General features: G+C 43.4%; 1 protein-coding gene across 1 annotated transcript in view; it reads left to right on the top strand.

The window, feature by feature from the left end:
* Positions 1-16,736, top strand: part of RGS6 (regulator of G protein signaling 6) — a 288,543-nt gene that overhangs the window by 181,682 nt on the left and 90,125 nt on the right. The window contains exon 2 of the mRNA XM_086613609.1: positions 7,586-7,685. Coding sequence (XP_086469735.1) covers positions 7,586-7,685 — 100 coding nt within the window. The remainder of the gene's footprint in view (positions 1-7,585; positions 7,686-16,736) is intronic.

Below are 16,736 nucleotides of genomic sequence, written 5' to 3'. Positions count from 1 at the left end.
AGATGGCAGCCAGGTCACAGCTTTGCTTCTAGACGTTCCTGAGGCTGGGTAATGGGCTTCACCCTGGTGCCCTGCCTATGGTGGGGGCAGCAAGGGACCCACATGCGTGTATCTGGAGTGAGGGGAGCTGGCACCTAAAGAAGCTCTGTCATGTCATGTATGGAGTTTACTCTTCCTACAGTAGTCCCCATGCAGGCCGTGTAGGCCCGTCTCCTCCGCTACTTCTCATTCATCACTGTACGAACAATCTGGAGACTTGCATAGTTTTACTTGCGGTGCAGTGATGCAACAGAAAAGAAATCTCTACTGTTTCCAAGGCAACTTGTGCGTCAGACCTGGCTGGAGTGAGGCAGCAGGATGCAGTTGGTGGCTTCAGTGAAAGCGCATCAAAAGAAAGCACATGCTGTCATGGTCACCCCCAACCACCCTTGGCTATTGACTTAAAGGGACTGTGGTGAATAAATTACCATAAGTGTAGCTCTGGATTTCCTGTTATAGCTTATTCCTTCATATTTCAATCCATGCTGCTGCTTTGTTTTGATTCGGTCTTATATCTGCAGATGGTCACTGAGAGCCCTTCAGGATTATCCATTCAGATCTTGCTGAGAATGGTGTGGTCAGAAGTAGTTAGTACCTGCTGAATAGTGACCTCTGTAAAATGGCCTGGAGGCTCAATGCCGTCACTAGCTGACAGATACCAACAGCCCAGATGCTGTCAGCATGAGTGGATCTCTTCGCAGCACTGTTTAGGGACAGTGGGACTGAACTTTTTTTTTCCCCCCAAGCAGTTCCTCCAATTCAGGTTGCACATTGAGAAACAGTTTATAGATGATTCCACCCTACAGTTTTTCTGGCTGAAACAATCTGTGTTGTTTATGTATCTGTGCATAGGTTGCATATGTGTTTGCATAATTCATAAGTCACACGAAAGCCACCCTATTCCATACGTACTGTACTGTATGGCAGTAATGATATTTCTTTCATTGAAATGAGACTTGCATCACACCTCAGTGATAATTCTGTGGCCATTTGGTTCCATTGAAGTGCTTTATTTAAAATTCACATCATCTTCACTGGATATTTATGATACTTTCCTACAGTCATAAAAAGCTTAACACTTCTGCTTATGGAGCAAAGTAATATTTGATCTAATTTGCTGCTAACCTGAGAAAGTTTCTAATTAGAGTGACTGCTCTAAAGTGGTGTAAGATCTCTCAGGCTGATGAACACATATATGTGACATCTTTACCATAACTGTGGCAAGCGTGTGGAAAAAATGCACCACTTTGTTCACAAGAAACTCCTGTTACACTGTAGAATGCGACAAAGAATCTCAAGCATTTGCGACTGTTATTATAGTTGCATAATCAGTAACAAGAGTTCACTTTTCGTATTTTACCCAGCTTTCTAACACACCAAAATAGCCTCCTCTTCTAAGCAATTGCAGCTTATGTAGAATTTGAGCTCATTGGGAGTTGTCTGACAAAATGTTTTTAATGAAAAATTGGGTTTGCGTAACACTGACGCATTGATGTCTTTTGCTTCTGTTTGACAACTGATGGGCTAAAAAGCTTGATTTTGGGGAGGGAGAAAACTGCATTAGTTCAGCTCGTTTGGAGAGCATCTGTTTGCTGAATTAATTTGTTAAGCTTTGTTTTTCTGCTGAATATTAAACCCTATTTTCCAACTGTGCATATACTGCCTGAGGGCAGTATAGCTTCAGCTCCCGTTTTCTGTGACTCCGTTTTTTTTTTTTTTTTTTTTAATAAGGCAGCCCAGGCTGAGCCAGGGGTGCCATGCAGAGCTAATACCATGGGCTGTATTACGAGGAGGGATAGTCTGACCAAAGCTGCTGCCTGGTATTCCCCAGACTCTGGTGTTGCACTTCAGCAGCTGAATAAGGAGTATCACAGTTTTTCCCTAAGCACTGTTTTGGTTAATTCAATTGATGTGGTGAAACCTGTCCCTCCATGTGTCCCTACTTGGCTGAGTAGATACTTTGTGAAGCTCTAGCTACATTAGCAGCAGTATACAATAATCGCGACGAGTGCCTTGGTAGTTGTTTCTTCACTGATACCCTCCTATTCTCTTCACAATAGATACATATATATAAATGTTAAAGCATGTTACCAGTCTCAAGATGATACTATTAGCTCTGTTTCACCCTCCCAATTAACATCTGAAGAACATAGGTGGTGTTTGCTTTTTTCCTTGACACGTGCTCAAGTGTGAGGGAGATATGTGGTATATGCTGCCTTGCTCTGAAATGTAAAAAGCAGCAGAGGTAAAAGCTCCATCAGGAAAAGAACAACTTCCATCAGCGCTCCTGCCCTCAGCTGTGATCAGAAGGCAGTGATGTGGGAATGAGCCAAATGGCCCTGCCAGTGGACACATCGGTGCTCTTCCACACTTTGGTTTTGTCGTTGTCACTGGGATTGTGAAAGGTTGTCAGCAAATCCTTCATAGTCATGTAGCATCCACTATCTGAGTTGCTCCAAGTCCTTCTGTGACATCTTTGAATTAAGTTTCACTGCCCTGGTGTGATTCAGCATTATCTCCATTATACAGGAGAGGAGCTTGGACAGAGACAGATGAAGTTGTTTGCTAAAGGTCACACAGCAGTTATCTGGCAGTGCTGCTCTGCTGCTTCCCAGTGCTGTCTTGGAGGCAAGGTTGTCCTTTCTCCCTTGAGAGTGCCCAAGGGAGGTGTATTAGCCCTTTTTTTTTTTTTCTATCCTCCTCTTCCTATGCTTGAACAGAGTGGAGTTGTCTGGGCTAGTGAAGCAAGTTGGTTGCAGACATCCTGTCAAATTAACTTCCCTTGTCTGTGCGTGCACAGGGCTGCGGTGCAGGAGTCGGCAGGTGCAGAAGGCACAAGCACACTGGTGGTGTCGGAGCTAGTCAGAGGTGATTATGGGACTTGTAGGGGTTGGGAGTGGAGAAATGTTCTATTTAAACTTATTTTTCAATCAAGAGTAAAGAATCAGATCTGTTTATAATTGTTGCCATCATGGTCACTGGCAACAGATTTGACCCTTTCCTCCCATCTACCATCCAGATCCACCAGTATTCGTGAGAGCTCTCATCTGCCAGGGCAGAGAGGATATTCAGCATCACACAGAGCTGTCCTGTCCAACTCTGTACGTTTAATGTCAGAGCTGATGTGTGATGCACAGAACTCTTCAGCCACAGGTTAGCTGGTGACAGGAATCCCCAAGAGCAGGGTACCTGCTGCAAGTAATCAGATGGGAACCTGATGCATGTTGAAATATTCAGAAATAGGCAGCAGGACATTTCCTGCAGGATCTGAGGAGGTATGTGTGGCTAACTCAGAGGCTAGAATATGAAAAGGATGCTGTTTCCCTCACTAGCTCACAAAATGAACTGGAAAAACAGGACCATGGTGGCCTCTGGCATCACTATGTGGTATTGCTCAGTTGCAATTAAACATGTTCACCTGGGTGTTTCCAGTAAGATGATGTTAGTGTCCAGGCATGGGGTCTTGGAAAGTGGAGCTGTTAGCTTTTCTTTTTCATGCATTACTTGCCCTTCCCTCATTGTGTCACCTCCTAGGTCAGCCTTGACCATGAGCAGGGTGCTGTCAGGGCTCAGCAAGGCTGTGCATGCTAGCTTGCTGCGATCTGGGTGCCTGCTTGATTTTTGATGAAGTGGAGAGTCATTTTCCATCTACAGTGGTAACACTGGGGACCTTGTGTGGCACTGATCCAAAGCTGCCAGGCTGTGATCATTACATTTGTTGTTGTGTTACGATTTATTTATTGTAACACAACAACAAATGTAATATTTTATTTTCCCTTGACTCAGAAAAGGGACTTTTTACCTCTCAGTGGTAGACATATCAGCTCTGATGGAATTCAAGGTGGTCTTCTTCATGCCTTCACCCTCCTTAAGCTAGCAAAACTGCTGGTAGTGGAAAAGAAGGTCTAATGAATACCAGCAAATCCTATGTATGCATTAAATCCCCAACACGTTCTGTGTAACAGAATACATTGGTACATTAAGCTCTCGTAAACTACCTGCTGTAGAGTCCTGTCTCCACTGATAACATGTTCCTGAAGCCAAAGCCCTTTCAATGCCTTGGAAGTAGGGTAATGTGAAATAAAATCATTCTGGACAATGTAGGGAGCCGAGTTGTCAGCAACCAGTTAGCAGGGAAAAGGCAGATCTTAGTTTTCGAGGTATACATTACAGTGCGTAGCTTACAGTGACAGCAGAACAGAAATTGCTCTGGCTTTCTCAGGGAGATATGGACCCAGAATCCACTCAGAGGGAAGAGTAACAGTTCCCTTTACTGATGGAAAATGAGACCAGCTTGAAATAGCAGTGACCCCCATAATAGAAAAAAAAAAAAAAACAAACAAACAAACCAGAAAAACACAAAACGTTGCCTGTTCTTACTGTTAACTTTATTAGGCAGAAGTTAGTTTCACCAAAGCTCACTCATTTAGGAGAGATAAATGTGAGAAATGTTTAGTTTTACTAGTTCCTGCCTCCTAGACTGATGAAATGAATGATCCAAGAACTCCTATTCCCTGCCTGCTGGATAGGGAAACCTAAAGGGTATTAATGACATGCAGAAGCTGAAGGGAGAATCATTAGCAGTAAAGTGTCGAGGTAACTCTCTAAAAATTAGGATGAAAAGCTTCAGTAAGTGACCTTCACACTTGATTCCCTCTTGACTTTTTCCACATTTGAAGCTCTAATAATCACTTTTTTCCACTTTGATACTGTATCCCTTGTTTCATGAAATGTTTCCATAGCTAGGGGAGGAATTTGGATCCAGGGTGGTAATATCTGCAAAGGTTGAGTGGATGAAAAATACAAAGAAAGGCTGGTACAGAGTCAGATCTTCTCTTTGTAGTGGTCTGAACAAAAACTTGACATAAAAAAAATGTATTTTGCAACCTAATATTTTATTTAAAACTTCATTATAACTTTAATGAAGGCTAAAACATTCATCAATATTTCTTCAAATGAGCTATGCTGTTGCCTTTGAGCAGTGTAAAAATTTGCTGGAGAGCACAAGAAAGCACATTGAGAATGGAAAGACTGTGTACAACCAAGAGGCTGTAACCCAGCAGGCCCTCAGGCAGCAGACTGCAAATGCTGATGTGCTGTTGGAGGAGATGTATGTAGTCGTGTCTGGATCAGATGAGAGGACAGAGAAGGAAGCAGATGTGGCATCTGAGTAGAAAGAGGAGGAGAGAAGAAACATCCAATGCTCAGAAATAAGAACAGATGTGCTAGTAGTCAGGCTGGAAGACAAGAGGAAGAAGGAGTTATCTCTAAGGCAGTTTTGTTTATTTTTATTTAAAATTGCAGGAGACTCCTTTAATTGTGTCTGAAACCCAAATTAATGGCCCTCATTTGAGACACCAGTGCCTGCTTGATTGCTTGAAATGGAGATAGTTGAGGGAAAAAAAACCACATAATATTTTGCTTTTAAGATAATTAAAGATATATTTTGCTTGAAATTGAACTTTTCTTGCGATGATAATTACATAAATCATGTCTTTAGTTTACAGTGAGCAAATATAAGAAGTTTATTTTCCTGCATCAAACAGTTATTTTAGCTTATTTTTCATTCTGAACTTTTATTGAAATAGAAAAGAGCAACCAACAATTTTACCAAAAAAATATGCTTGCGTTTTTAAAACCCTGAAGTGTTCCTGGAGGTGTGGGACTCATAACATGTTCTAGCATAGTTTCCTGCTAATACGCATGGAAAAATCTCTCTGGTGACAGCTGCAGGTGCGTAGGGATGAAGACATGTAACTAGTTGGTCACAGGGAGACTTTTCATTGCCTTGTTGAATTGGTTTTAGTGTGACTGACCCTCGTGGTCCACCCTTCACAGGCAACCAAGCCATCCTGTTGCCCTGGCAGGTCTGGTGTCAGAGCATTGTATCCTTGCATGTCTGGGTTCATGACAATGGATCCTGTCACGCCCCTCTCAACATCATGGGGTCCAACCTGAGAGGAGCAGTTACTCCTCCAGGTATTCTCAGACTGGAAGAAACTGTTTGATCAGCAAATAACCTTCTATAAAGTTCAAATAAAGAAGAGAAGGAGGTATTAATTTTCATAGTGTTTGGGTTGGAGGAAACATAGCATTATTCCATCACAAATTAGCTATAGATACCCAACCCTCCCATGATCTATTGAATATCTCAGGATATTTTCATCTTTGTGACTTCATTCCTGCTGAGAATTTGTTCAGGGCATGTGTTAACTTAAAAAATAATATATAAACAAGGTGTGAACAGTTCAGTTAAGCAATAGCTTGAGGTTAAAACCACAGTGATCAAATTCGATGTCTGAAGTTGGCAGGGAGGTTGTCTTACCGCCTCAGGAAGACTTGAAACTAAACTTGTTTTTAAGTGTAGGTGTTAGTTCCATGAACGATACTCACTCGCACATCTAAACGAAGCCAGCGTTTCAGAGTTGAAGAGAACTGCTTGAGCTCTCAGGCTGCCTTCAGGAGAGAGAGGGGCCATGCTCCCACCATGTAACCTCTCTGCCAAGGTTGTGCTTCATAGCATCTGTGAAGAGAAAATCCTCAGGTAAAATCAGGGCTGTGCTCCCTGTCTGACCGATGTCGGCCTCAGGCCCTTGTCACCAGTGGCAGGGGCTGTGCTGTCACCCACTTGAGTTGGCAGAGCCAACAGCTTCAGGTTTATTTTTGTTGGGCTTCTGAGACCTTGTTAACTTGAAGAGAGTGTTTGGAGATACTGAATTTCTGCACTGTGCTGCTCTTCAGCTTTTTGTTCTCCCTGGCGTTGTCTTGAAGTAAACGCAAGGAGAGGCAGCCTCAAAAGAAGCAAAAGTCCCTTCCTGTTTTAGAGTAACCGGGAAGAGGATTAAGCTTCTTTCCCTAGTAATCAGATCCTCTGATTGCCTTGGCTTTTGAAGATGATCGTGTGTTTTTCTGTATGTGATGGATTATGTATGTGCCTGTAAAATAAAAGTTAACTTGACTGTGAAAATCTAATGAGTTTTTCTCTGTGATTGCTCTGCTTTTGGTTGTTTACTTCATGTGATGACCATGGACATGTACTGTCCCAGCCCATGGCATGACACAGGGGAAATTGTCCTGCAGTTGTTCTGTCTCATGCTCTTGTCAAGCCATAGGCCATTGGTGACTGTCTGGGACCCTTTGGAAAATGAAAACCCTCCCAGCATCACAGTATCGAGGATTCAAATGAATGTGGGAGAAGAGAGGAAAGTGGACTGGACGGGAAGCTCATTAAGCTGGTTGCAGTACAGAGTCCAACCCAATTCACATGTGGACCAAACAGCACCTTTCTCTCAACCCTGCACAGTTGCAGTTGGGTTGTCAGTATCCAACCACAGTCTTCCAAGCTGGTCTATGTTGCCTTGTGATTTCTAGTCTCAGGGTTGAAATTTGGGAGGTGGTACCTGTGTCTCTAGGTCTGTGTTTGTGCACTAATACACATGGTATACTTGAAGCCCTTGCTACCAGCTGGGCTCCAAAGCACTCACAGTATATAAAGAGTACAGTTGCCGTTTTGCATAAACCACTAAGTCTTTCCTTCTTTTGACAGATTGAAGACATCATTACACGAATGCAGGATGACAAAACAGGTGGAGTTCCCATCCGCACTGTCAAGAGCTTTCTGTCCAAAATCCCCAGCGTCGTCACCGGTAAGGACCCCGGTTAGCAGAGAAGAGAGTGTGAGCTGGTACTTGCTGGCTTCAAGCAAACGCACTACTAAAGCCACAAAAGAAAAGGAATGAAAGAAAAAAAATGCTCCCCTCTGCTTATTTTTTTTTTCTGCATGTCGTTGTTATGGAGTGAGTATTGAACCAAGGTTTCTTAAGTCTGTTTAAGTAAGTAAGCATTTATATTTCTTTGAGGTGAGTTATATTTTAAAATGTTATATAGCTTTTGTGGCTATCATAGCATAACCAGACTGAGTTGTTCCCTGTGACAGAAGTAGGAAGATCTTGGGGAAGAACTCGGGAAAGAAAGTTGAAACAATGTTTTCTCACCCACACCTAGATACTCTGATCAGACTTCTGTGACAGGTGGAGGAATGTGAAATACCTTTTATGCATGTGTGCTGTTGTATCAAAGCTGTATGTACAAAAGTGTGGACATGCAGGAACTGGGAGTCAGAGTACCAAACTGTTCCTACCCTTATTTCCAGATAGAATATCTTCCAGTGCAACAAATAACTTGGCAGTTGATAGATGATGTGTTTATTCAGGGTAATGTAAAACGCTTGGATGATTTATACTTGGGTTTCTGGTACCTGCTTTCACTAACTCTATAGCATCATTCACTACAGTGGAACAAACCCACTGTTTTCCTTCCCCTGACCTGTAGACCATTGCCTGTTAGGAGATACCTAACTACTCCTGTGACTTATAATTTAGGATGTTGTTTATCTCTGCAAAGTAAATACGATTTTATCTGTCCTGCGGTCTCTTTCCGAATCAGACCAGATACACACACTGGTCTGTTTAGGGAAGTTTCCCTTCCTGTTCTGAGAAGCGAAGGGCTTCCTTCTCTGTGGCTGCGACTTCGCTGCAATAAAAATCAGATGATCGCTAAAAATGCAAAAATTGCATTGCTGCATATGAGCAGCACACTAGTAACTGAGAGAAGACTGGCAGTTCAAAGGGACCTCTCTTGCTCTCGGAGACTTTATACTGTTGTAAAATAATAGAGAAATATCTCGTGCCGACAGGGATGCTGGCAATGCAGCTGGCGTCAAGCCGTAGCAAAGAGGATTCCCTGCAGTGGAGCGTATCTGAGCTGAAGCACTTCAGAAATATCTTTACTGTGAGAATGGCTGGATTGAGCTGAGTTTGAGGTTCTGCTGATTGATTCAGGGATGTGATGTGATATCCTTGTATCAGAAAAATGTCTAACTTAAGCTACAGGGATGGAATGCAAATCTGCAGAGTTCTCAGGGATGTGCAGGGAATATGGAAATTGGAATGAAGTTTTTACTTAAATAAGGTTCAGTCCAGTTAATGCTTTTTTATTGAGCAACAGGCTTTTCTGTCTGAAATGGATTTCAAGGTGGCGACTCAGTGTAACTGACAGTTGCGAGATTAGGATTTTACTGTGGAAAAGAAACCTGAATCTGGAATGAGATGTGAAAATTGTGTTACTAAATTGCAGGTTATGGTGGGAACAGGCATGAGCTAACTGTTCTTGAAGGTTCCTGAGGAAAATAACCATTTATCTGATCTAAGAACTTGTTCTATGAGCTCAAGTCTGCAATACACAAACTGGATGTCTTAAGATTTATTCAACTAAACCAGTTTTCTGATATTCCTGTTAATATTCATGATGTTGATTAAGCAATTGATCTAGTCATCAAGCCACCACCTGTTACTCAAACAAAAAAAGGAAATGGGAGATCTCAGAGCATCTTTAAACTGGTTTATACTTATCCTTAGGTTGCACCCTGGCTGGCAGCTCCCTGGTATGATAGAAACTGTCCCCTTATACTCTGCTGTTCTGGAACAGCAGCTGCATCACCTTGAAATGGCTGGGAATAGCGAAAAGGTGAAGATAAGAGCAAAATCTCCCTCCAAAGCTCAGAGAAAATTCGCAGATTTGGAGGAGAACAAACTCGGTACCATTCTCTTCAGGTGATTTGAAGCTCCCTTGTGATGCACCAGGCAGCGCATGAAGCCTCTGAGTTTGAAAATTATGGGAAAATAATGGCTCAGCAGAGAGCCCACAGTTTCCTCCATTACTCATTTCTCCTTTGAGATGTATAGACTTGCCTATTTGTAGACCAAACCAAAAGAAATTTGTGTAAGATTTCAGTATTTGTGATAGATGAGTAAAGAGCTGGAGCACCTATGTTTGAGCAGAAGCCAAGGATGCTGGGTTTGTTCAATCTGGAGAAGGGAAAGCTGATGAGGATGAGAGGGTATAGAGAAGACAGGATCAGACCCTTTCTCAGGAGTGCATGGTGGAAGCACGAAAGACAAGGTACACAAGTTGCAGGAACAGAAATCCCAACTAGATTTTAGGAAGAAAGATGTTTGTGGTCAGAGCAGCTGAGCATGGGCCCAGTAGCCTGGAGCAGCTGTGGAACCAGCATTTTGGAGCTATTCGGAAACCCCTGAGCACAGCTGACCTAGACAATTTGACCTAACCATGCATTTGGCCTTACTTTGGATGGAGGTTGGACTAGATGACCTCCAGAGAATCCTTGCAACCTGAATTATTCTTACAATCGTCAGATACTCAGTTTTGATTCTTGTCTAGTTCCACTGAGTGGTGTGAACACAAGAGAAGAGCTTGTATTTTCAAAAACATTGGGCCATCTCTTGGGAAGAGCTTAATTTCTAGACTCTGACATTCTCACGCTTTTTATTTCTACCTGAAAAATGGAACAGCAACACTGAGACGTGATTTATTTGGCAGGCTCACAGTGACTGATTTAACAGGGGTTTATTTTTGCTTGACACTTCTATTGTAATCGCTTCTCACAGGAGAAATGTAAAATCTTAAAGAAAAAGAAGCATTACAGCAGTGCCTTGGTGCTCTAAACAGGCAGCTCTGTTTATAGTACCGCAAAGTGGGTGTATGATTTAAAGTTTGAATACCAGGGAAAGAATCGCTCATCTCTATTTTACTTTCATCTGTCCTGGTGCCGAAGTTGTGAATGAGGCATTGCATAACACGAGGAGAAGGAGCCTCAGGGAAGTTATCGTTAATGGTCCTCGCTCGACAACAGGAATCTGGGGAAAGGATGAAAAACCTCTTTCGAATGTATGATGTGTCTGTGTGGGGATGCTGTGCCAAAGGCATGTTTTAATCTGCATTGGAAGTAAATGTGTGTATCCTGTTCCTTGGCTTTTGGCTCAAAGTAGGTTAGTCAAAGGAAGACAGGTCACACTGTTATCTCCTTGGTTAAGTCTTCATTTTTATGGGCAAGCTACAGAGAATGAAAGTAAGATGAAAGCAGTCCGTGTGGCATGTGTGTGCGTGTATATGATGTTTTCCAATGGTATGTTTAGAGTACAGCACAAACACAATGGACTAATGAAAGGAAAAGCTGACTGAGGGCGGGTAATGAGTAGTATTGTGATCCATGCCCAGACTGGATCGTCAGCCAATGCACATGATGATAGTTGCTGCGATAAATGGAGTTTCATGTTTCTCTCTTAGTGCAAAAACAGTTTCCTCAGCAATGACTTTATTTCTGTGAATGAATCAGCATTTCTCCATTTTTCCAGTCATCAGACTCTTGTAAGAACAAATAATTATACTAACCAGTAACAAAACTGGCTTTCTAATATTATTTTTTTTATTTCTGTACAATTGCATCTTAAAACTAACCTCCTGCTTGATAGAAGAACTAAATACTTTCTTCTCCCACTGATTCAGACCTGGTCCTACACAATATTGCTGAAACAAGTCAGAAGGAAGTCAGTGCTGCAACAGCTGAGCTTTCCAGTGCAAAAAGCCTCCTTTGTGCTCTCCAATCTGCCTGCAACCCCATTCCAGATTTCTCCTAGTCCTGTGTACTGTCTAATCCTGTGTACCAGCATCTTTGCTATCGCACCCCAAGGCAGGCATGCAGTCTGTACACTGTTCTGCCCAAAAAGTTTCGATACAACTTCATCCTTACCCATAACCCTGTTTTGAGTGTTAACCCCTCCTTCCAGCAGCAGTCCCCTAGCTGGCACCTTGCCCGCGTGCTGCTCCTCACCCTTACCCCAACACTCACTCCTCGTCTTGCTCTGCTCCCAGAGCTGCCTGTGCGGCTGTGAACGGATTGACAGGCGATGTCCTGGCTGTACCGGCTTGGGTTAAGTGCTGCCACGCAAGCTGCACGCACGCAGCCCTGCCAATGCATTTCGCTCCTGACCTGTCATGTCTGTCTTATTTAAGTCCCAGACCTCTCTGAGCAGAAAGTGCCAGTATTACTGAAATGTGCCAGATGGCCTGTCGTTACTCGAGACTCGTGATCTAAACCAAGTTTAAACTGCCGTGTGTCTCTGTCTGAAGAAGCCAGCGTGTGTCTTGGCAAATGCCTACGGAGTTGTCCCAGAACACATCAGAATGTCACTCGCTCAAAGAAAACGCCTTTGGCTAGAGTATGGAAATCCCATAGTGTTGGGAAAGAGAGAATTTATTATTGATAGTATTCCCTGACGGTGTAGTTCAGGACAGCCAAGTTCTGGTGGAGGACTTTGTGCACCCATTGTGAAATAAGCTCTCGCAGTGCCATTCTGAGGGTATTCATTGCCTTTTCCCTTCAGAGAAACTTGAACATGTCTCTCATCAAGATGTGGCAGCCAGAGGTGCAAGGGAGAAGAGCAGGTTCCTCATCTCCAGGGTTTTGAAAGGTCCCCCTTCAGAGGAACTGTGCAAAGAAAGAGGTTGGTGGCACGGGAACCAGGACCAGGACTGGTAGTGCTGACAAGAGCCAGCACCCATCACCTAGCAGGGCCAGCAGAGCAGGCTGCAAGGCTGAGTGCTTTGACATCAACGTGCGCTTTCTTAATGCTTTTTCTCAGGGGTGGAACTTGCCTCGGTGCCTTAAAGAAACTGCTTTCATTGAGACCACATAATTCCATAAGATGGCTGCACAAGGATTTGGCTATGCTTGAGCTGTCTGTCCAGCTGCTTGCATTGTCTGACCCTGTAGGATTTTAACTAGAGGACTGAGTTTCCCTGAAATCTGTAGTTTTGTTCTAGATCTAAACCGCCCATCCCTAAATCTGGGACAGCGCTGGTCTCTAAACCTGAACAGCTGGAATGTTTGTCAAAATGAGTGTCTGAATCTGAACTTTTAGCTGAGGTCAATCTCTTTGTTTTGTTTTGTCTTTCCTCTCTCCCCGTTTTGCTTTGAGAAACAGGAGAACTGAAATGCAGCATTGACTGTTTCAGGCAAAATTAGTAGATGCAGATAGTCCCAAATCTGAACCAAGTGCAATCTTTTGCTTAAATGTGAGTGAGCCCATTTAGTCAAACAAGAAGAAAAGTTTGCCAAAACTTAAGTCAGTACCTGAAATAATTTTGAGTGTGTTTACTGATTTATAAATGATAAAAAGAACAGGGTCTTGGGTTAAAATTGACATGTATTTATACATAAATGTATAGTACTGTATGATTTCTAGTGGTTTTCCACATTTATGTATAGCAGATGGTACACAGTAAATTCATCAGTGTTGTGCCATTGTGTGGTGGAAACTGGCTTGCAAACACTGGTCGAGCATACAAATCGATTTGTTTCTCATGAAAAATCAATTGCTCTGAGCAAGTTGCATTTAAACTAATACAAGTCAAGACTAAGCATCTTCATCACATTTTTTCTTCTTTTTCTTCTTTTATGCATCTCTTCGTCAAATTGCACCCAATGGAAATGTAGTCCATCCTTCCCTCAATAAGAAGGTTGTTATACCTTTTAATCTAGTATTTCAAAGCTACTGTGAATCACATAGCATTAGGCATGTCAGCTATGACATGAGTAGCGCATACTTTGCAATTTTTTTTCTCCTATAGCTTTCTCTTAAACTCTCTATACCCATGCCAAGAGATAAATTAACCCAGTTAAGGAGCCGAAGATTTATGCTGTCTTCATCTGCATCTCCCTCCTCCCTCCCTTTTTTTGTTTAAGTGTGTCCAGCTTCCTACCTTTCAAAGGGTGAGAGAGATGGGGGAGGGAAAGACTAAAATCAGCTCTCTGAAGCACAGCAATTCTTTGCCTGTTGTTAAGATGCAAGTCAGCACCTTGTGAAGCGAAAGTTTAAAGTTGTTTATTTTTAGAACACAAGGGGGATAGTAGATTAATTGAACAGGATATGTTTGTCAAAGAAATAAAAGAAAAGAATCAAAATTAATATTTTTTTAATGAATATTCACTATATATCTCTGTGCATCTGTGCATGCATACGCTTAAATACATGTAAAGAGTGTGCAATTTTTCTGAAGAGTAAACCTAGGAGCGGTAAGTGTTGTATGCTAGAAATAAGGACAGGCTTCTGCTTTTGTAGGTGCTATGCAGAATGAGAACTGCTAGTGTCTGTGTATCACTGCCCTCTGCTGCAACCAAGCTATAGCTCACTTCGTGCAGCTTCACCTTCATCCTGAGCCACACTGTGCTCCTCCAGCACAGGTGTGGTTAGTGTGATGCGTTTTGTATGCGGCTCGTTCCATGGTAGCGGTCCTCCCTAGCTGAACCCAGCCTAAACACTGCGGTATGCCTGACTCCACAGCTGCTCTGAACTTGGAGAGGAAGGATGGTTTTTGTAGCTGGCCGTCAATGCCACTTCTATGTGTCTCGTTCAGAGTTCTCCATTCTCTTTGGGACTGCTCATCTCTGCGCAAGCGTTGCTCATACATCACATGAAGCTTACGCATCCCTTGAAAATGTGTGCAAACATTATAGCATAAATCCTAAATTATTAAATATAATTCAGCATCCCTTTTAAAAATACGAAAGTTGGCCGTTCTATGTAGCCATGGACTTTCATATGACAGCACTTGAAAGCAGTCATACCTAAGGTGGAAAACTCTAGAGGAAAAGCACATCTCAGCGGTGGGCGCATTAAAATTTGGCTTAGGCTACTGCAGAGAGCTTATGAAACACATCCTGAAGCTTTAGTGTTCAGTCAGTAAAATGGCCTCTCAAGTGCTATCTAAAAGCATTGAATATTATGATGAATTTAGTTTCCCTAGGATTAGAATTGTGAAAGTCCTTCTGGGTCCTACTTGTCCTTGCTGGATTTGAACCTTTGCATCCAGCAAGTGAAGATATGAGAAATCAGAAGCTTAAATAATCATTCTACGTGGTTATTCCTATGGCAATAAAAAAAAATGCAATGAAAAATCACCAAAATCACCACCAAATGGTTCAGCTTTATCTTTCTGCAATGACTTGTCTGCTCTTCCTGGTCACCAGAGATGCTGTCTGTCATGGTTTGATGTGGAGGGGGAGGTGGTTCTGGTGGCAGGAGAGGGGTTTGGGTCCCTGTGACCTCCCCGGTCTTGGAACCGGGTTAGGCTTAGTTCTGGCCACCAGATCAGACTGCCATCCCCCTCGGGGTTGAGCCAATAGGGCGCCTCTGCGAATTGCCCTATTTAAGTCAGGACAAGGGAACCGGAAAAGGTGCTTTGCCCAGGATCGAGCAGAGAAGGGAGGAGGGCACTGCCCCCGCTCCCTGGCTCCCGGCCGGGCGGCTGCCTGCGTCGGGCCAGTGCCGCCCACGGAGAGTGGCGGTGGCGGAGCCAGCTGGGGAACTCGGGGGCACCCCACTCCCGGGGTGCCCACTGGGCTGAGTTCACCTGGAGAGGACTGAGACCTGAGAGAAACAGCTGCATCGACACCAGGTCAGTGAGGATGGAGCGGGAGGAGGTGTGCCGGAGCCGAGTTTCCCCTGCGGCTGATGGTGAGATAGCAGGCGGCCCCCCTGCAACCCGGACGGCCTCGGTGGAGCAGAGACCCACTCGCAGCCCGTGGGGAGAAGATGCCTGAGCCTGAGGATGGTCGTGTTGGGGTGCACGGCAAGGCAGAGAGGCGTCTGGAGTCTGAGTGACGACCCACGCCGGAGCGAGTGGCTACAGCTCCCTAAGTACCCGAGACTGTGGTAAAGCCCACACTGGAGCAATCTGTGGGGAAGGATTGTTTCCAGTGGGCTGGACTCACGTTGGAGAAGTTTGTGGATTTTTCCTCGTGGGTAGGGGATCCATTGGAGCAGGGGAAAAGGGTGTAAGGACTCCTCCTCCTTTAAGAAAGAAGCAGCAGTAACAGCACGGAATGAACTGACCTGCACTCCCCCAGTCCCTGCCCCCTGTGCTGCTGGGGGGAGGAGGTAGAGCCGGGAGGAAAAGGAAGGGGGGGGGAAGGTGTCGGTTTTAAGATCTGGTTTTGTTTCTTTCTGTCCTCTCAAGTAATCAGTTTTTGTTTCCCTTTGTCCTTCTAAGTAATCATTAATAAACTCTTTTGCTTTGAGAAAGCCCTGTCTGGTTTGCCCGGGACCATGGTTGGTGGGTGCTCCCTCTGTTCCTGTCTCAACCCTCAGTCCCTTTCGTTTTTTTTTCCTCTCCTCTCTGTTTTACTGGAGAAGGAGAGACTGTGTGAGTTTTAGTTGCTGGATCAGCCTAAAACCACGACACTGTCAAAAGAGAAAATAAAACCCAGAAGACCTTCCAGCCACCCAGGCAGAAGTTAGAACAGTGCAAAACTGTAATTTCTCTTATTGAATAATGTAAGCATAAAAATTACTGAGCTGGAAGGCATCAAATGAAAGCTATGAGCCTGGAACAAAGCAGGTCTATTAAAAATGGTTTAATTTTTCTTTCAAGAATTGCTTTTAGGCCTTTCAGTAGAGACTCAAAGCTGGAAAAGAGACAGATTTTATGATAAATTACCTGCTGAACTCCAGTGTTTAGATGAATTGGTAATTCAGCCACAATAACAAAAACTGTTACATATTAAGAGTGTTCTTGTTGCTGACTGCAGTTTTATTCTGAAACACAGCGTTTAGCTGATGGAATATTGTGACTAATGAATAAAGCATTAAAAAGAAGTCAAGAATATTTCAATGCCTGTAGAAATTCATAGAAGTGAATGATTAATGCTTTTCTGCGTTCATCTTGCTATCTTCAAAAGCGCGGCATTATTACAAAAGTTTATTTCCAGATCTGAATGACACAGTAAAAGGGCAGAGATTAATTATAAGTACTGCGTGGCTTTGATTTTTGGATGGGAG

The sequence above is a fragment of the Tauraco erythrolophus genome, chromosome 6 (genome assembly GCF_009769465.1).
Source record: "Tauraco erythrolophus isolate bTauEry1 chromosome 6, bTauEry1.pri, whole genome shotgun sequence".
NCBI classification, from domain to species: Eukaryota; Metazoa; Chordata; class Aves; order Musophagiformes; family Musophagidae; genus Tauraco; species Tauraco erythrolophus.
This window is presented reverse-complemented; position numbering and strand designations above follow the sequence as displayed.